The sequence below is a fragment of the Periplaneta americana genome, chromosome 3, assembly GCF_040183065.1.
Source record: "Periplaneta americana isolate PAMFEO1 chromosome 3, P.americana_PAMFEO1_priV1, whole genome shotgun sequence".
Taxonomy (NCBI): Eukaryota; Metazoa; Arthropoda; class Insecta; order Blattodea; family Blattidae; genus Periplaneta; species Periplaneta americana.
Genome location: NC_091119.1, coordinates 147,417,869 through 147,440,281, shown reverse-complemented (window position 1 = coordinate 147,440,281; position 22,413 = coordinate 147,417,869). Strand labels below are relative to the sequence as shown.

The window sequence follows — 22,413 nt, the reverse complement described above, 5'->3', positions numbered from 1 at the left end:
AACCAACCATAATTACTGTACACAATTTTCAGCAGGAATTTATACACATCCATATGCTCCTGCCTTTACAAAAGTAGTACGTAAAGAGCTTCACAAATTTGAAATCTATGGCAGACCTGCAATTACTAAGCTTTGAAGAAATACAGAAATTTTATGGCAACAGATAATATCGCCAATTGAGTCACTTTTCATAGTGCTTTCTGCGAAACTGTGTTTATATGTCGAAAAATACTAAAGAAATTTACAATACTGAATGTTAATTTTCAACATTAAAAATGGATAAGAGTCTATTTTGAAGGTTTGAGTACTCTTACTTTGGTATTTTGTTAGGCCAATCATTAGTCTTAAGGTCAAATTAGCACTCAATGATTACATGGATATCTTAGGCTATCAGAGATGCATCCTATAGTCTAGACTTTTAATCCTAAAAACATGCAATATAGTTTGAATAGTCTTTCTTTGGTATTTTGTTAGGGCAATCATTAGCTTCAAGGTCAGAGTAACGGCCAATGATTACGTGCATATCTCAGGCTATCAGAGATGCATCCTGTAGTCCAGACTTCTAATCCTAAAAATATGCAATATGGTTTGAGTTGTGTCTCTTTGATATTCCGTTAGGCCAATCATTAGTCTCAAGGTCAAAGTAACAGCCAATGATTACGTGGATATCTCAGGCTATCAGAGATGCATCCTATAGTCCAGACTTCTAATCCAAAAAAATATAAAATATTTAAAGACGTTAACGCACCCCTTCACAGTAGTGTAGTAGCCCTGTCGTTTCGAAGACCAAGAATATCAAATTAAGCATCTTCCATGGTCAACACCATGGACCAGACATAAATATAATCCAACTACTCTGGTAAATTTTAGAGTGAGAAACATATTTCCTCTATTATCATCTCTCAAAAAGCGTTTGAATATTCCTAATGAAGAATGGTACGAAATACCCTTTGCGATCATTCAAAACTAGAGTCAATTCTATGCAGGTTACAAACTCTACTGAAAGAAATTGAATATGATAATTTTTATTGATATTCTCAATATTATGTCCATCTCCTGTACATCATTTACGAGAAGTAATATTTGTGGCAATTATGTATACAAAACTTCTTGCCTGACGTATGGAAGTTCTCAAGTCGAACTATTGATGTTCCTCATTTGCAATTAAATAAAACACATCAATGAAGGCAATTGTCATTAAATGTTTTTTAATAATGTACATCGATATTTTAATAAACTTTTAAGAAAACACTTAGCTGAAATGTTTAACAAACAGAATGATAATAGTTACTACATAGAAACAATAAATTACACAAGAGATCAATAGCGTAAATGTAACAACCAAAATATAATTAAGAATTTCTAGACGAAATTATTGCTATGAAAAAGAAACAGGTTGACAAACGTTGAAAAGTTAAAATTGACTACTGCACATATCTCACAAACAGGAACAAAAGAATAATGAATGTATTTTGTACAATTAATTAATAAAAATAAGATACATATTATACTTCTACATAAGCGTTCATTTGTTTTTTTTTTTTATAGATTTTTAAGAACAAAAATTTGAGAAAACGTTTACTTCGAAAATAGAGTTCTAAAACGTTATTTTTTTTAAGACAGTAATGCCTATTTTGTTTCCATACAACAGAATAAAAACAAATCATTTGATGTATTATTCGATGTATATTCAAGTGATCAAAAACAGCTTACAACTTCTGTGCTTGAGAAATTAGATTGCATAAAATCTCTTGCGTACAAAAGGACCGAAAGTCTTGATCTATAACCTTGTCTTTCAGCCCAGAGTATCTGTTCGCCGCACAGAGTAAAACCGACAAATGTACACTACTTGAATAGTTTGGTATATCTGGATGATGTAAAATTTGAATATTAGAAAGAATACCATAAGATCGTATACATGTTACTGTATTGTTATTTCACCACTCCTTTCCACAGTGCAAAGAGCTTCGGGGGTGGGGGAGAAAATGGCTTCAGTATATATTACGTTCTCAAAGACACATACGATCACTTTCAATTCCACGAGAAGTAGGTACATTCTAAACAAATTTATATCTATAGGTTATGTATGTACAAGAAAGTCAAATATCTTGTTTTCTTTTAATTTCTTTACATTCTCTCCTGTAAATTATGATACAAGACGGTACATTGGTGAAAAGAATAGGTACTTTCATATTTATATAGGTGGATATCGAGATTCTAAAAAAAGTAATTCCTTTCTTTTCAAAATTCTCCTCTTTCTGGAATGTTTTCAATCGCTCTGTCTGTACACTAAGCAATTCACATTTTGCATTTTGATCGCTTGGAGTAGTTATTCACAAATTGTACAAAACTAGCGTGGTATATGTATAAGGAAGTTATTTTATCAGCAATTACAATAATAATTTCATATTAACACGTTTGTTTTCCCCGCAAGGGGACGATATGTATTAATGTATATTCAATATCCTTAATAGGCCATTTCAAGAAAACAAAATTTAGATCAAAGGAAATAACGAATTCGTTACTTATGAACAATAAGAAAACATTACGTTAACTCGTAAGGTTAAAATTACAACCACAAGAGATTTTTTTTTTATTTCATGTGGCCTCTCTGTTTCGAAATGAAATCAGAAAAGGATCTTGCGAATATAAATCTAACGCATATTAACAAACGGGTTCTCATCACACAGGGATATGCATTTTTTATTCTGAACAGATAAAATTCACAAGTTAAATTCTCTTGCCAACAAGTGAAATTGGCATTCGAGGACGATGGTAGTATACAGTAAAAGCTTTCTTATCCAGCAATTAACTTTTCACAGTGAACTTTCAACTAGTTACACAAATATATATGTATTACGCAACAATTCCAACTTTCGCCGATGAAGACACAAGAGCAAAATTGATCTTGTAGTTGTTTCGTGGAGCTTTAGAGGGGTTCCGGTAGATGGCCGACGCTGCATTTCTCATAATCAATGCTGCTGAATTTGAATGAAGAGAACAAGAAATATTCTTACTGTAAATATCATAAATTCAGTCTTCAATCGTTAAGTTAAATTCCGATTAAATCAATACTGTTAGGGTAAAGGATGGTAAGTCATAAAAATGAATTTTGAGTTAAATGAAAATTAAACATCCTTATTGCAAATAATTTTCTACGCAAATAAAACACATCAAATGTTATTATTCCTCTGTTTTTTTACACACCCACTTGTAGAATTTAACTTGTGTATTCCTATGGGGACCAAAATTCGACTTGCACAAAAAATGACTTCATCCCCTTTACCCGAACACCATCGAATTACAAAAGTAACAAGTCATTGTATTTCTGTTACGTTTTGTACTGCTAATGTTCTATAAATTTAACATCTCTTCCGCTAGATGGCAGTTGGAACATTACAGAAACCGATTTCCCCAGATTGATTGTATACTGGCGTTCAAAAATATCTAACCTCCGATTTTCTGATCGTGTAAGCAAACTTTCTGACCACGGAACAAGTCAGAAACAAACATAAAAGAAATTGACAAATTTTGAAACAGTTCCGCTAATTTTCAATAGGCAATACTGATATTGGGACAGGTAAATATTATTTGGGAAAATGTTGATGTACATTAAGTATAAATTATTCTTATAATTGACAGTATCAGCAGATTCCCGCTAAATCTAATGTTTTTTTTTACAATCAATAGAGAGGGATGAAATTTAGAATTTTATAATGCGGGTATATTTACGTACTATTGGCGACACTGATTTATCTTCGCCATCTATTCATAGAATTAATAACTATAGAAGCCACACTTACACGAACAAATTATCGATGTGTCGATTAGTAGCAGTAAGGTATATTTGAACGCAAGTGTACACTGCTGTTCAAAGACATCTGACCACTAGTTTTTTGATCGTGTAAGCGAACTTTCTAACTACGGGATAAATCAAAACCAAAGATATAACAACGTTATTGGGACTGGTAAAAAGTATTTGGGGAAAAGGATGATGTAGATTAAGTGTAAATTATTCTCATAATTGACAATATCAGTGCTTTCTCGCTAAACCTAGTGTTGTTTTACAATTAACACAAAGAGGGATGGATGAAATTTTGAATTCTGTAATGCGAGTATATTTATGTACTATTGGCGACACTGACATCTTCGTCATCTATTCATAGAAGTAATAACTATAGAAGCCACACTTACACGAACAAATTATCGATCTGTGTCGATTAGTAGCAGTCAGGTATATATGAACGGTAGTGTACTTACACTGGTCTTCAAAGTTATCTAACCTGCAGTTTTTTGATCGTGTAAGCAAACTTTCTTACTACGGGATAAACCAAAACCAAAGATACAACAACGTTATTGGGACGGTAAAAAAGTGCTTAAAGAAAAGGATGATGTACATTAAGTATAAATTATTCTGATAATTGACAATAACAGTACTTTCCCGCTAAACCTACAATTTAACAGAGAGGGATGAAATTTTGAATTCTGTAATGAGGGTATATTTATGTACTACGATTGGCGACATTGAATATCATCTTCGCTATCTATCCATAGAAGTAATAACTAAATAAGCCACACTTACACGAACAAATTAACGATCACTGTCGATTATAGATGTCAGGTATTTTCGAACGCCAGTGTACAATAAAAATTAAATTAACCATTCTACTTCAAATTTTCTGTAAATTTTATCATATTTAGATAAAAAGTTTTACTAATGGCGTTAATTCTGATGGCAAAGAAAACAAACTATAGCCATTTAATAAAAGAACTATGCCGGATAACAAAGCTTATACTATAGCACGTTAAAGCGTTTGTACGCTTTCACGATTAAATGTTATTAGGTACAACGACTTAAATTCAGTTATGAAGATGGGATTTTTTTTTCTAGTGCTGCGTCCGAATGATTACAAGTTCACACACTCATACACCCACACTCACTCACACGAAATACGATATTTCACTTTCAGTTATGTCTTATTTTCATATATTAATTAATATCAGTTACACTTTACAGAAGATCTTGAGATTTGGTTTTAATTCGTTAGGTCTGCTTGACTCAGGAGTATAGGCCCTAAAATGATGTCCGAAGTCTTTCTTGATTTTTCTTCTTGAGAGAGTTGCTCGTCTTTCAGAATATGCCACTCGCATTGCACTGCCCGCTGCAATATATTTACATCTACGAATACAGCGTCTCCTCGTGTTACTTGCCGGAACTTAGCAAAGGACTCGTTCCGTACGTCTGGGAATTACACGTGGGCAGGGCAAACGGGTTCATTGTTGCAAAGGGGGATGACACCAAACTTCCCACTCCTGAAACAAAATAAAGAATTACATGTACATCGATATCTAGTTCCTTCTAAAAGAAGAAAATGTCTGCTGAAATCTCTTTAAATTACTTTAGGGGTGTGATATTTTGGCATTAACTACATACGCGAAATATGTTGAAAACTTAATTTCATGCATGGAAAATGCAAATCTCTTAATGAAATTCCAAAATTAAGTGAAACATTCGCGAATTTTCGCGAAATTGATAGAAATCCACGAAATTATATCATAATCCGATATTTTCAACAAAAAAAAACAGGTTTTATGGAGAATTCTCATTAAAATGGATGTTTATTCGAAATAAAACATGAAAATTGTCTTTGTTATAAAATATACTTGAACATTTCGCAATATCTGATTATTCAGCATTACATGTTTGTGAATCTGGCAACGATGTACACAGTTTCAACAATTACTTCCAGGGAACAGCGCAAGCAGACAACAGTAAAGCCTTGGTTTTTCTGAACCGACGCATGCGACGTGCGAGATCCTAGGCACGCTCCGCACAAATCCGGACTACACGAGAGATAGTGAGTGGTTTCTATAACTGCGAGATGAGAGGTCTGCGCATCACGCAGCCATAGAAACCACTCACTATCTCTCGTGTAGTCCGGATTTGTGCGAGACGGGCCTCGCATCTCGCACGTCGCATGAGTCGGTTCAGAAAAACCAAGGCTTTATTCATCTTTCCGCAACAACTGCCTTCGTGAGATCAAGAAGGCAGTGTCGTCACCCTTTCACAGTCAAATGAAATTGAATTTTGATTTTAATTAACGATGCAAACAATTTTCTGTTGGTTTCAAAGGGATTGTTTCAATAATAATTGAAAAAAATATATATATATTTCTTTAAGTTTCTTTAGGGTGCGAAATATGCGCGAAATTGCTTGTTCTTTTACATAATATTCACCAAATTATACCATTTTAATCACGAAATCATGGTAAAATAATCACCATAAAAGCACACCACTACTCATTAGACACTAATATGAGGGCCTTCCAAAATTGTAGGATAGAAGTTTGTATTTTGAGGTCATACATTGATCTTTTTAATTGGGTTATTTTACAAAGCTTTATCAACTGCGATGGTCATATGGCATCTGAGTGAAATGAAAGTGATAATGCCAGCGAGATGAGTTCAGAGTGTATATCGGAAAGTTACCTAGCATTTGAATCCTATAGATTCAAAATCATCTATATCCACTTTCACAAATTGAAGGATTTTGACAGTAACTGGTGGCAAATAGAGGAAATTTTTAACCTAACAATGATTTTCAACATACCTTTTGCTTTAAATTTAATAGCTTTTTCAATTCAAACTATATACAGTAAATTATTAGAATTCATTCTTAGCAAGCAATATATGGGCATAACTGAATTAAGAACAAAATAATCTTTAGGGGGTTTTGAATCTAGAGAATTCTTTATCTTAATGGGTTGAGGGAAAACCTCGGAGAAAACCTCAAGCAGGTAAGTTGCCCCAAAAGGGATTTGAACTCGGGCGAACTCGTAGCTCGGTCAAACATGTTAAGCGTTACTCCATAGCGGTGGGCATAATTGTACTGTACAGGAGATATTAAATAAAGTAGCTGCCAATACGAACTGAAAGGTATGAAAAACAGCTTTGAAAAATAGCATAAGACATATTTGCTTAGCGCTTTGACATAAATACGTCTATATCGTAGTTTCACTAGAGAACGCCGGTTGACGGAATCGGATATCCGAATCAGGGAAAGAGAAGTGTAGCTGGTGATTACTCTTGAAAGCCCATGATTTTTATTTTATTGGGTTATTTTACGACGCTGTATCAACATCTCAGGTTATTTAGTGTCTGAATGAAATGAAGGTGAAAATGCCGGTGAAATGACTCCGGGGTCCAGCACCGAAAGTTACCCAGCATTTGCTCGTATTGGGTTGAAGGAAAACCTCGGAAAAAACCTTAACCAGGTAACTTGCTCCGACCGGGATTCGAACCCGGGCCACCTGGTTTCGCGGCCAGACACGCTGACCGTTACTCTACAGGTGTGGACAAGGCCTATGATATTGAACATTAGGCCTACAGGTAAAATGGTCAATGAAATAAAATAGTTTATCATATTTATTTAGATTTAAAATATTTTAACAATTATTAGAATTTATTAGCACTGTTTATTATTCAGTACAACAAATTTAATATGACCTAGAATCTTTGAAATAACTTCAATAAAATTATTTTATATTTTAATTTCTATCTTAAAGTATTTTTTTTTATTTGTTAGGTTGCCTGGTCTCCACCTTCACCTGATTTAAACACATTAGACTTATTCTTGTGGGATCATTTAAAATCAATTTTGTTTTGGACTCTGGTGGCTGATGTGGAAATTCTTCGCAGTCGAATTGTGGCAAGGTTTGAGAATACGAAACATGCCAGTTGTTTGAGAAAAAACTATTCCTACTTGAATCTAGATATGCCGAAAGTTTGCATTTTCATTTAAATGCCGAAATGCGTTTCTTGACAGCATCAGCTTAGTAAATCGACCAGAAAATTAAAAAATAAACATATTCCAATCTAACAAATAATTACTACAGAGCTGTTATTATCATACGTCCCAGAAAAGAGCGGCCGGCCGGTCGGCCACACACTGCGTGGTTTCCGCCGCGCGCTAATCGTTTCTCCCGCGCAATCGAGCTCCAGTAGTCATATGGCATTCAGTGTGCTTAGAAGTTGTGTAATGAAACTCTCGATTCTTCAAGTGTACAAAGTTAGTACATAAATTTTAGTGATTATTGTGTATTTACGTAATGCCTAGCAACAAATTCTCACTGTACATGTGAACGAGTGTATATGTACAATACGTACATAAAAGGCAGAAGGTCGTGTGCGAAAACAAGACGAAAATTTCGAATAAAGTTTCCAAACAGAACGGTGCCTTCTGCCAAAACAATTAGACGACTCGCTAAAAGACTTAAAGAAACAGGCTCAGTGAAGAATCGAAAATCAAGCAGAAAACGTAGTGTTCTTATGCGGAACGATATTATCAGTTTATTTCCAACAAGATCCCGCCACTGCTCACGAAGCCCAGATATAACACCCTGTGACTTTTATTTATGGGGAACACTAAAAGGTAGGGTTTGTGGGAAAAATCCTCATTTTATAGATGAACTAAAAGACTATATACGAGAATAAATCCAAGCTGTCAATGATGTGCAACTTCAGAGTGTTGTTTATTCGTTCATCAAAAGATGTCAGTTGTGTGTGGCGGCAAATTAGGGCCATTTTCAGCAACGACTGTGAGCATGGTAAGTCCAAATTATTGAACATTTATTGTTAGTACTGTTATATATTGGAGAAGCGCCGGAGAAATGGTTAAGCGCTCGGCGGAAACCAAGCAGGGCGCGGCTGGCAGGCCGGCCGCTCTTTTCTGGGACGTATGATAATAATGGCTCTTACATTATTAAAATATCTAAAAAATTGCTTATTATATCCTAACCAAAGATAAATGTGACAAGATTAATTTTGATCTAAAATTACAGTAAGCTTATGTTTGAAGATGAATATCTTCATAGACGAAATTTGCAGTTCTTTGATAAAATTAAAGTACAAATAGTACAAATTACAGTTTACATATATAGGCCTACAGGGTGGAAGTGAAATAAACTTGCAGATTTTCAAAGAGCGAAAAGCTCATGCTGTATGTAACAAAAAATGTAATAACATATTGGTGAAAAGTCCATAGTTTTCTGAGAAAAAATGTTTTTTTTTTCCAAATGTTCAACGCCCTCTTATTCGGGAACTATTGCGAGTAGGATCGTGTTTTTTATCCACATCGATAAAAAATCTAATAAAGAATAATTTATCCCTCTGGCATACAGAAGAGTATCGATTATCCGAAACAATGGGGACGGGGGGGTGTTAGCATAACTGATTTTTCTGATAACCAATCCTTTACGAAAGCAATTTGTACTGGTGTCATAGGAGCAGTAAGAAACAAAGAAACATTGATATTAAACACGAAACTGTACATAGAGTAGCCTATATATATTTATCACACGTCTTACAAATAACACAGAGAACTGACTTATCTAGTTTGACAAATTCAAAATGTCCATTAAAGTAGGTTTAAAGTTTAGGAAAAGTAGTCCAATTTTCTTTTTTTGCTTTAGAGCTGAGGCTCTTCTTTTGGCCGCTAAATCTCGCAAACAGCGCTAGCGAAACTTCTACATGGCGCGCGCGCAAATTTGAATTTTCCGACTGAAACGCTTTCGGTTAATCGATATTTCGGTTGATCGGTATTTGGATAATCGATTCTCTACTGCATTTCAATAGCGTGGACGGTTTTCGTGCAAATTTAATTTAAAAACCACTAATTTCAAGCTACTGACCCAAGCGACCAGCTTGCAACGTTGTAGCCAGAAAGAGAGATGGGAATTAATTCACTACGGTAGACAGACATGAGTTCGTTGACCTCTGACATGTGAATTATTAGAAGAAGGAGCAGGTTGTTAGCAGCGATGTTGGCAGACTACTGAAACTCTCAACTGAATTTTCTAATTAACCGTGCATTTAATCACAAAACGTAATTAGGTTTCCTATTCATTTACGTGTGCCCTATCGTCCCTCTCAATCTGCAGGGATATTTTACTTCTACCCTGCATATATATATATATATATATATATATATATATATATATATATATATATATATATATATACACTTGCAGGGAATATATATATATATATATATATATATATATATATATATTCCCTGCAAGTTCATAACGAGTGTAGGCTAAAAACAGGCTTTGCAATTATTCGAAAAGTGGCATGGGCAAGCAACAGCCTGCTTAGCGGTAATTTTGAGAGTCGGTTTCCGGCAATAAAATCTCGCTACTTATATATTATATTGCAGATGTAACTGATTGGCTTACCTTATATCAAGTAGGCCTATTGGAACTGTCGACCATCTTCCCAAATTATGTTTCAAATTTTTCGAAAAGATTTCTAGACACATGATGGACACGCTGGATTTCGTCTCTATCGACAGAATTGAAACCTGTTTACAAGATCGGTTTCATTCAATTTATGATTGATTGTTGTCTTATAAGCCTTTAGTTTCAACAAGTTCTTCAATTGAGGGCTTTGCCTGAAGAAAGGCGGATAGACCTATACGCCCTTCTTCGGGAAAACGGTTTAAAATGTAGTGAATAATTATAGTAGCGAAATTTTATTTTGATTGTACTGTACATACCTGCAGGACAGGGCTGCGTGCGTGTATAACATTTTATTCAGGTGCGTTTTAAAATCTTAGATTGCATGTATCTCAATTCGTCATATTGACGTATACGCCCTTTTTCCGGCAAACCCCTCAATTATAACTCGTTATTTGTGCTCCCTCTCATTTTGTCAAAATTAATCGGTTTATCTCACTTCTTCCATCAAATTATGGATTGTTGAATGAAATTATGGATATTTCCGTAGAAATATAACATATAACGCATCACTTTTTGTATGACTTCTTCGCAATATACATACCAAATTGAATATTCTTTGTTGGAATGTGTATTGGATAGCCGCGAAATAACTGAACTGCATTGAACAGAAGTCAGCTATATACTAATGCTCTAATCTTGACATCTCTTCAGTCTGTGATAGCTTTCCATATTACGCAACTTGAGACCTTCCCACGCTCGATCCAGGGAAAATGTACATGCTATTTATTCAGCGTCACGTTCGATCTATAACATTAAAAGCCCGAAGGCATTTACATGACCGAAACCTAGTCGTATCTAGACTCATGATCATTCTTGGTGGTCCAGCGGATACCACGCCATCACACAAATCTGACTGACGGCGATTAATTTTGAAAGTCGATGAAATCATTAGCAATAATTCCCCTTGGGTGTAGGCAAAGCTGGGAGGGCCATGTCAGTAAATTTACAGGACGTGCAAGAAATCTGTCAGTGATTGAGGGCTCCAGGTAAAATGTATTGGTCATTTCTCGCCCAGGATAAATAACCTGTAAAGTGATAACGTTGTTAATAAAATACTAATACCACCACCGCTACCACCACCCCTACCATCGCACCACTACTACGATTTATTACAGTGGAAGGAGCAAATTTATTTAATAACAAAAAAATTTAGTCGGAATTGACGGAGATTTGCGTAATTATCAACAGTAATCTCACTAGAGGTTTTGATTTATTTAGCCTCACCAAAACGTTGAACAGAGCCGCCGCTTTCAGTTGACTATCTATGTGGTAAACAAATGACGATCGCAAAGCATGTTTTATAGTACCGTAAACAATTTGCAGTTTGAAATGTTGGCAAACAAAGAAACAAATAGTATGGAGGTTATAAAAACAGAAGAAATATATAAAGTTTAGAAGACATGAAGTACTCTAACACAATAAAATAGCTATCAATTGACTTACTAAAATTCTATTTCACTAATGTTAGCTTCAACAAAACGTTGAACGGAGCCACCATTTTCAGTTGACTATCTATAGGGGAAATAAATGACGATCGCAAAGCATGTTTTATAGTACCGTAAAGAATTTACAGTTTCAAATGTTGGCAAACAAAGAAACAAATGCTAGGGAAGTGATGAAAACAAACAAATGCTAGGGAATTGATAAAATTGTAGCGATAAACAGCCATGATTGGTTGAAAGACGTCCTTTCGTACCGTTTTATTGTTCAAAAGTATTATGACGTAGTAAAAGTGTAATAGTCTTTACAAGAAAGTCGGGATAGTCCGTATCGGAGACAAAGCTGCAATATACGTCTGATGAACACGCATCTCGGGATGGGATGTTGAATGTAAGGTGTCCGCAACGAATATACGCCCGTTACCATTTCCACTGCATACGCCTCGACATCGTGAATTTTCACTTTTCACTCCACTGCACTCGTAAATTTTCCCGTTTTTACTTATTTACTGTTGATTGTTTCTCAATTGAGATTGTTACCTGTTTCGTTACGAATAGTTTTACATAACTCTGAACGTTCTATCACTTCTTTTTATTTCGAGTTACACCGCTTCAGCTGCCTCGCGACTCGCGAATTCAACCTCAACTTCCCCTCATCCACGTATCGCTAGAGGACGTCACCGTCTCCAAGTCAAGGTCACGTTGGATACATTGGGTCTTTATCTATCGACTGCAGTTTACTTCCTTAGAATACGTCGTATAATTGAGAAATTATAGGCGCGACAATTCTGGCCTGAAAATGTGTCGATGGACTTATTGGATGGCACCCTAGTACAACCGAACTTGCATATTCACGGTTAAAAATTACAAAACGAACTTTATAGAAGATTTTTCCTTTATAGGATACAAATAAGAGTTTTGCAATATTAAATTGATATGTAGACACGTGCTACACACTTTGAGTGAACCATAGTAAAAAATTTGTTGTGAGCTGGGACTAATTTCGGAATGTCGCTTCATATGATGAGAAAATATATCGAATGACCTTCTTTAATTACTTCTCTTGTCAAAGGCCCATACTTTCCGTTTGTAATACGAAACAAAATAAAACATTCTTGTAGTTTAAACGGGGAACCGGATGACGTATACTAAGTGTAGGTGTATTCCTGATACAGGTCAGAATTATTTTTTGGTAATATGATTTAAATTACTGGCACTATTTCGCTCATTTAGCAATTCACTGATGAAATGTAAGAATCAGTTGAATTTCAACAAATCGGAGCCATCCATCACTACAGTATGGTCGATTCTGTATGTTGCCAATTTTGTCTTGTCAGTGAATATTCTCAATTTTTTGTATTTGGTAGGCTACTTAAGTAATTAGCAGGGTGTTAAAATTGGAATCCGTTTAATTTAAACCAATCAGATACATCTATCACTACAATATTTTTCGATTTTATAGTGCCAATTTTGTGTTTCCACTAAAGATTCGCAATTTTTTCTATTTAAGTAATTATTTAGAAGGAAATGGAAACTTTAACTTACTGTAATATTATCACTAAACTCAGATCTGATCAACATCAATTCATTCAGGATCAAGTACACTCAATAAAACTATTTCTACGGAATATCACATATAAATTTGTATATTTCATTAAATTTCCATATTTCTTAATTTCATTGCGTCTATAATACAAATTAACATTTACATTATTCCATTTTTTCTCTCATTCACATATAGTTAACGCCAGACAGCTCTGGTCATATAGCCTATTTTCATAATATGAATTTTTAATCTTTCTTTACGAATATAGCAGGCTAGGACGAGACAGCGAATGACACATGATGCCATGTAAATTATAAAAATAAAAAACGAAATTGGAGCGTTGATGCTAATTTTGTTTAGAGAAAAGCTTTGTAATATTTCAATTTGTTTTCTCCAACTTTTCAGATCTACTTTACAGGCTCCAGTATTGCACCTGGAGGATTGTATGCACTATATTTTGTATTTAGACTTTATATTCAAAGCCTTTCGGAACTACTAACAAATTCAAGCATCAAAATGATAGGTCTAATAATACCAGATGTGAACGGTTAATGCTCTGTTTATATTTGGGCTTCACACAGTGTTTCATAACATGTGGGACCCACTTCATCAGTAGACAAGGAACACAAAATAATTGAAAAAAATCATGTGCACAATTGTTGCATATGTTTTTGTTGCCAAATGAACAAATGGCTCGGCATATTGGCTGGCATGCGCGTTCTCCAGACCTAAACCAATTGGACTTTTATTTGGGAGGAAACTTGGAAACAATTGTTTATTCACATTCCATTCCCAACATTGAAATACTTCGTTGGCGTATCCAACATGGCTGCCATATCCGAACTGACGGAACCAGACACTTCCTACTTCCCTGAGATTTCTGTAGCCTCCTCAGATCGATGCAATTTAAGGTACTGCATCCTGCTGCATCCTACATTTTATCCTAAAGATTTAATTACTGTAGCTATCATGATTCACTATTTGGCGCCATCTATCTACTCGGCTGCACGTCACCCAGGTCCAACAGAGTCCGCTATGAAAGCCCCTCCATCCCCTGGGACTTATGCAGCAAATGTGGTACATTGGCGTTCAAAGATATCTGACCCTACTAATCGATAGTGACCGATAATTTGTTGGTGTAAGTGTGGCTTCTTTAGTATTACTTCTATGAACAGATGGCGAAGATAATAGTCAGTGTTGCCAATCGTACATAAATATACCCGCATTAAAGAATTCAATTTTTCATACCACTCTACCGATTGTAAAACAGCATTGGGTTTAGCTGGAAGCTGCTGATATTGTCAATTATGAGAATAATTTATGCTTAATCTAGATAATCATATTCCTTGACACTTCCTTAACCGCCCCAATAATGGTGCCACCTATTGAGAACTAGTGGAACTCTTTCAAAGTTCGTCAATTTTTTATATCTCTGGTTCCTACTTTTCCCGTGGTTAAAAAGTTCGCTTACACGATCATAAAATCGTAAGTCAATTATCTTTGAACATCAATGTACTACATCTGCTGCATCTTCCGTCGACCTGAAATTATTGAAAGATGGTAGATGAAGTTATAATTAATGAAGTCAGAATGAGTCAGAGGTATAACGCCGGAAGTTGTCCAGCAATTTCATTTCAATTGATTGAGAGAGAACACCTCGGTAAGAAACCGAACCAGATCTTGTCCCAACCAGGATTTAAACCCGGACATGCTAACCGTTATTCCACAGCGGTTGACTAAAGCAAATGGTAGGTACTAAAGTATATTAATCTGATGATGGAACCTGTAAATTGATCTAAAACATTGAGGATTTCAAGTGAAAACACACGAAGTAGAATCTATGAATTTCATGTGAATTTATTGCAGCGAATTTGTATTTGATAAATAGGCTTCGAGATTTCAGACCCGATTGAGCAGTTCAGTGTGAAATCTGCATAACGGCGTACTGAGTATAGTGGTAAAGCGTACAGTGGGTGGGGGTACTGCAGAATGAATGCCAACAAATAGCCTACACAAAGAAAAACGCTCTGGATTTGAAGATTCTGATGAATAATTTGGTTTTCATACAAACCTATTTTCAAACTGTGTTTGAAACTACTACACGGTTAGAAAAGTCAGAGCAAGAGATGCCTGAAGCCCTCATATTAGTTGAGGAAATGACACAGAGAATTAGACACCAAATACACCGGTTACTGGACGTGTAAAACAGAAGTGGAAATCAATTTTATGTAAAAATAACGGATATGGAACATTGTGTAATATAAACAGCAAATTAGTGGACATAGAGTCACTCGAGAATAAAGGACTGTCTCTTAGAGACTACAATGATATTAGGTTTCTTCGTTTTACTCCTATCACGTCATGCGACGTAGAGCGCAGCTTTTCACAATACAAACTGTGTTTGGCAGATAAGGGAAAAGTAGACCTATTTACGTTTGGGACACTGAAAATGTATCTTGTAGTACATTGTAATTCGGTATTGTAACTGCACTTCCTAAAGACGACCAATAGGGTAAATGAAGAAATTAAAATTTCTACATGTTTATTTCCACCATTAACACTGTGTATAATTAAACACAAATGCTTAGAAAATACAGGAGAATAAATGCTTTTCACATTCTTTTGACATTGTCATTGTGTAATGTATATTTACTTTCAGAATGTCCATATGTGTGCGTTTCCCCATACTACCGCACTCTACTCTAAATAGCAACGTTGTTAAATCAACACATCTCTACCTTTCACTACCTGCAGCGAGTCAGCAACCTATAGTACAAGCACAGTAAACTTATTGTATCGGATCCAAAGTCTCGAAGCCTGCTGATAAGTTAAAATTTTAGTGTTTATTATGTGTAAGGGGGCAACTTTAAGTGGATGCGGAAAAGATGTGATCTTACTTGACACAGAATTGAAGAGTCCGGAGGTGGCGGGGGAGCCGGAGCCGGGGACGCCCATGCTAGTGAGTTGGGAACCCGTGGCGCCCGCCGCGGAGCCGCTACCGGTTCCCGTCCCCGCCCCCGCTCCCGGCGTCGCGGTGCTGTAGCTGCCGTTCATGGTGACACCAGTCGTCGCTCCCGTCACGTAAGAACCGCCACCGTTGGAAGAGTGAGGCGTGGAGGCGCTGGAGCCGTACCCGCCCCCGCGCGGCGACACGCTACTACTCTGCGCGCGGCCATACTCCTCTAGAAGAAAAACCCTACCAGTAAGACAAACAGGAGTAAGTTACAACATAGGAGTGAACCGCACGGAACGGCGTCAGCTGTGCGGGCGTACTCCTCGACGCAGACAGACTAAATAAGAATATGAAACAATCCTGACGTACTAGAAGGAAACGGGCCCTATAGCCGCTTTGTTCACCTAAATCGAACCCTTATTCCTCTGGCAAGAAGTGTGAGCTGTAGTTGTAGCTTTGTCCAAATATACTTCAATTTCCCTTAAAGGCGCGTCTCCACTATTAAACATTTAACAACAACATGTTAAATGTTAAATTGTTTACCGTTAACATCCCAACATGTTGATTGAACATGTTAATGATTTCATTTAACACTTTGTCCACACTGTTAAACATGTTAAACTTGACTTTCTTTGCGTAATTCACCATAAACAGTCTATGAGATTTTAATATAGATACTGTTTTATTTTCAAACCTTGGACAATGAACTCAGATGATGATCTGACTTTTGTAATTGCCTCTATTGCTTGTTACAAGGCTTTGAAAAGGAAGAAAATGAGAATGTGGATGCGGCAATATCTTAGTAAAAGACACTATGCAGGATGAATACAGTATCGATTTGGATTCAAGAACTTGCTGAAAATGTCAGAACACGATTTTAATATAGTGCTGCAAAAATACTTCCTGTTACATCAAAGAAATACACAATTTCAGAGCAGCCATTTCATCTCAATTAAAAAAATTACAGCGCGATTATCATAGGACCTACGACATGATAGATGTTAAAGGAGTGGGTAATATCGTATAATTATTCTTCCGAAGTTTTACGAACGTTAACATACATCACCAAATACGACCATTACTGACGTCAACATAGCATTAACGTTTAAAGCGCTTTCAGAATAAGAAGGCATATAAGGCGGAGTTAGTTCAGGCCGGTCTGTGTCGACTAGCCAGTGACAGTGAAGCGGTGTTGCCTAGTTAAATCGTGGCGAAGTCTCACTGAAGCGTCGCGTATTAGTTTCTTTCTTGTGCGCACAATACTTATGGCTAGGAATGAATTTTTAGCAATGGCATTCGATAGAACTCCGAATTCTGAATCCAACAGTACAAGAATGGCAATTGTATGTCAACTGGTTCGCGTGTTATCGCTTTAAGACTAAACAGAGATATCCAAACTACAGCATAGAACATATTTTGCTCTGAATTACGTCTCTGTAAACGAAGATAGAATCTGTTTATTTTCAAATTCAGATGTGGACTGTTTTCTCTTGTGTGATGTGTAACTTACCGTAACAATGTCTCTTGAAGGGATTGCAATTGGCTCTGGTGTTTCATCTGTTATACGCAAAGGGATAGTCCAACACTCACAAGCTAGGAGTATGGTATTTTTGTATATAATTTTTTTAAAGGACTAACTTATGATTCAGTGCGTGTCAGTTCTTCACGAACAAAGAATCTGACTGCAGAGACATGTGGTTTAGAAGTGCATACGTTATCTCATATTCTCGGACAGGACAAAGAGACATTAAAATAGGTGGTATACTTGAATTTACCTCTCCTGGAAAATAACGCAAAACAATCGTGTTAATTATTTGTACAATTTTCAGAACCGTGTATTACTTCATCGTACGATATTTTAAATACGTTAGTAGTATGAGTTAGCAGTGCCATTATAATAGAACGTGGAAAGAAGAAAGCTGAGAATAATCATAGGTACGATTTTCACTTTTCATTGGAATATTATACATGGTATAAAACGAAATATTGCATAAACATATGAGATATTTGGATGATATTGTAAACATAAACACTCCTGCCTCTTCTTCCATGAATTATACGAAGAGCATTAACAACATTCTTCCTTAAGAGCATTAGAAAACTTTATAAAATGAAGCACATTAACTACATTTCACTTTTAAAATAAATACGGGCTTGCTAGGAACGAGGAGATTTTATAATTCCAAAACTCAATTTCTATTTTAAAAACCTTTCGTTATATATATTACACTTCATACGATTTTTTCTAATATACAATTTTATCTTCAATATATTAATGGTATTATTGGATTACGGTTTTCATATTCGCTTCTGTACAACTATTTTCACTCGTAGGTTTATATTGCCACAGGCCAGAGTGATAGAACATGGAATCCTGGACTTCTAGGTAGGTATAAGCTTGAGGATTAAATTAAATTAGATAGGCTTGATTTAATAAAGTAAAAGGAAGTAATCTTCAGTTTCTATATGAGTACTGAATTAGGCCTACATATGAACAGATATGCTTATATTCTTATAGCCGGGTTCTTAGCCAGAATATGGAACACTGGACCTCTAGATATGTAAAAATTATATGATAAAATAAAATTAGATAGACTTAGTTTATCAGAGAAAAATAAAATAATCTACAGTTCCAGTATGAGTACTGAATTATATATGAACACACATTATGATTACGTTGCATTATAGTCAGATTCGTAACCAGAATGTAGAACCCTGGACCCCTAGGTATGTATAAGCTAGAGAATTAAATTAAATTATATAGGCTTCATTTAACGGAGGAAAAATAAAATACTTTCCAACTTCAATGCTAAATTACGTATCTACAGATATGTTTTCGTTTTGTTATCGCTAGATTCTTAGGCTGCCCCTACAAACAAACTGTATCTTATCTTTCCTCTGGAGAAATAAACAATAATAAATTCAGCTTTGCTGTACAAGGAAGTCTGAGTAGGAATTGAAACATTCTTTCTCAGACATTAGCAAAGTAAATTTCTACGTATCTGTCACTTTATTTCGCAAGTCAGTGACTCCAAGAGCTACTGATCTATGAAGCGAAGAAGTAATAAAAATTGAGATGAGAATTACTTCAGTAAGAGTAATTATATTTAAACATTACACACAATGAAGAAACAGGTCTCGACCCGCTCGCTCAGCGAGAGGGCTGCAACTGATATGTTCTGTCCGTATCTGTTGTCTCTGTCTTCCACGTCTCGTGCACCGTGCACTGTGTGACAACGTCGAACTGTTGCTAGCACTCAATTGGCTTAGGCCATATGCCTTCTTATTCTGAAACCGCTATAGCGTACGACGAGAGTGCGAAAACTCTCTATTGTATTCTCGAGAACAATTAAATAATAATTCCAGTTCTCTAAAACAGTCGGCCTTCTTAGCTTTGTCCTTGTATTCTTTTGCAGACACATCCCACAAAAAGGCCTTTCCATCAGTGCATTAATTTTATTCTAATGTATTTTCTTTCGTCCACTCCATTACTTCGAACAACTTACAGCTAACACCAAGGACCAATGATAGTATAAAAATGATCAAGATACGCACCACAAAATCGGAACTTATAGTTGTTGCTATGGAAACTGTACGAACTTTGCCGAATAGTATCGACCCTGCACGAGGAAATGAATTGACTTGACATGTTTTCCATTTCTGCTGGAAAACACGCCAACATGCTAAAAGTGTTAAATTCAACATACTTAGTTAACATGTTAAGTCAATTCAGACTTGAAATGTCCATATACATGTTAAATTCAACATGTTATATTTAACATGTTGTTGTTAAATGTTTAATAGTGGGGACGCGCCTTAAGAATAACACGGATCTGAAATTTTGTCATTTTGGTAAAAAAAATATTTTGTTATCTTTAAAAAGTATTTATGATCTAAAGATGCCCTCTGCCAATTTTCATGACCATACGACCGCTCTATCAAATGTTTAGGGCCACATTTTTAAAAGGCTGTGCACTCTGGTAATTTAAAGGCTCTTCCACGCTTTCCACTCTGAATTATCTGACCATTTTGGAAATTACGCTGTATTTCATACATTATTTATTATATTAGTTTTCCGATTGAGCCAGTGTAGTTTCTCGATTTCTCGAAATAGTTCTTCACAGAATCCAATAGATGTTACTTCAAAGGCTACTTTCCTTTGAAAGATAGTTACAAAAGAGAGCACAACTCTTGTCTAAAGGAAAATTCCACTTGTTGCTAGTAGCCATAACAACGTGTTTTCCATGCTTGGTTCTTGTTTGTGATACAAGAAATATTTGTAAGTTTCTAACAGTTTTATTGTTAGTGTTATAATAATGTCTACAGTCTTTAGCTACATGCAAATTATGGTTATCTAGTATAGTGTTTTCATAAGTTTACATAGTTTTTTTTCAGTTGTCTTTATTTATTAGTGTAGGTTAGGTGTGCATAGCGTGGTAATGTATATAAGGATACGTTTCGCATATAATAAGCTAGGACTATATATTTCAAAATGCCTAGAAAATAAAGAAGACAGAGATCTGGTTCATTATTACCATCTCAAACTTTGAAGTCAACTTTCTCCACTTCCATTTTCTGCAAATTTTGCATTGTTAAGAATGCTACTCTTTCTACAAATTTTGTACTATATGCATGATTTTTTGTACAGGTTTTTGATTGTGTTCTTAACAAAACTTACTTTTACCTAACGCTCATATTTTTTTAATATTAATTTAATTTTTCGGTACCTTCGAGTTGATTTTTTTCTGTTTTTAAACGTTAGTGCATAAAATATTTTAGTCACTTTTTTATTAAAATAAAAAGAAAAATTGTATAGCAAGTTTTGTTGCTGAGAGTCTGAAAAGTATGTAGACAAAATTTCAGCCCAAAATATTTGAATTTGTGGGAGGAATAGCAATTTTTATAACCTAAATTGACACAATTTAAAATTAAAAAATTGTTAATAATTCATAGATTTGTGGGAGGAATAGCAACTTTTTAAAACCTAACTTGACACAATTTAAAATTACAAAATTGTTAATAACTAATTGATTTATGCACCGATTGAGAAGAAACTTTGTACAGAGACTATTTATATGCAGCAGGACAACTGTGCAAAATTTTTTAGTTCTACCTAAAATAGTTCATAAAACTGAAATTTCACATCAGTTTACCCTTAACAGTCCAACTCCATAAAACATTGCTGTATTTTTATATTCTTGAGTTTAAAGTGTTTTCTTAACAAGATAAATGATCAATAATTAATGAAATTAAAATTATTTAGCGATAAAAAACTAGGGCTATTAACCACGAATTGAGATACGTTATCACTGACATTTCGAAATTACTCGCAGATTCCGTGACAATTGTTTTGGTGTTAGAAATTTGCGAGTAGTTCCGAAATATTGCAGGCAGTATTACCCGAAACCTATAATTCCGAGATGTCAGACACATTGCTGCTGGAATTATAAGTTCTTCTACAATTAAAGGAGGAATTATTGCTAAAAACCTGTAAGTATTCCCAAAATGTCGGGATAATATTATTCAATAGATGTAAGTAATTCCAAATTTTGAAGAAAATATTACTAGAGAAACTGTAAGTAGTCTCAAAATGTCGAAGAGAATATTGTTCAAAACATGTAAGTAATTCTGAAATGTTGGAGACAATATTGCTAAAAATCCTGTAAATAGTTTCGAAATTTCGGAGAGAGTATTGCTCAAAATCGGTAAGTAGTCCCAATACATCGGAGACAGTATTGCGTAATGCAGTTCCAAAACGTCTGATACAATATTATCCATAATATGCAAGTAGTCCCAATATGTCGGAAACAGTATTGCCCAATACTTGTAAGTATATCCAAAATGTTGGCGATAGTATTGCCCGAAACCTACAAGTAGTTTCAAATGTCGGAGGTGGTAATGTTGAAGGCCTGAAAAGAGTCCCAAAATGTAGGACGCAGTATTGCTCCATATCTGTAAGTAGTTCCGTAATGTTAGTGATAATGTTGTAGGAAACTATAAATAGTTAAGAAATTCTAGAGGCAATACTGCTTAAAACATTAAATAGTTCAGAAATGTCGTAGAAAATATTGATGAAGTAAACCTATTTTCGAAATATTTTAAGTCACGGTAGATTAATTTCTTTTTATTTCAATATATTTCACGACGTTGTATCAATAGCGCGGTTACCTAGCGGGG

At 35.2% G+C, this 22,413-nt stretch overlaps 1 protein-coding gene across 3 annotated transcripts in view; it reads right to left on the bottom strand.

Moving 5' to 3' along the window:
• Positions 1-1,209: 1,209 nt before the first annotated feature.
• Positions 1,210-22,413, bottom strand: part of kn (EBF transcription factor knot) — an 872,483-nt gene continuing 851,279 nt past the window's right edge. For all 3 annotated transcript variants that reach the window (XM_069821751.1, XM_069821752.1, XM_069821753.1), the window contains exons 13-14: positions 16,181-16,465; positions 1,210-5,313 (exon numbers count right to left, since the gene is read on the bottom strand). In XM_069821751.1, the coding sequence (XP_069677852.1) occupies positions 5,204-5,313; positions 16,181-16,465 (395 nt within the window). In that variant the 3' untranslated portion in view covers positions 1,210-5,203. The remainder of the gene's footprint in view (positions 5,314-16,180; positions 16,466-22,413) is intronic.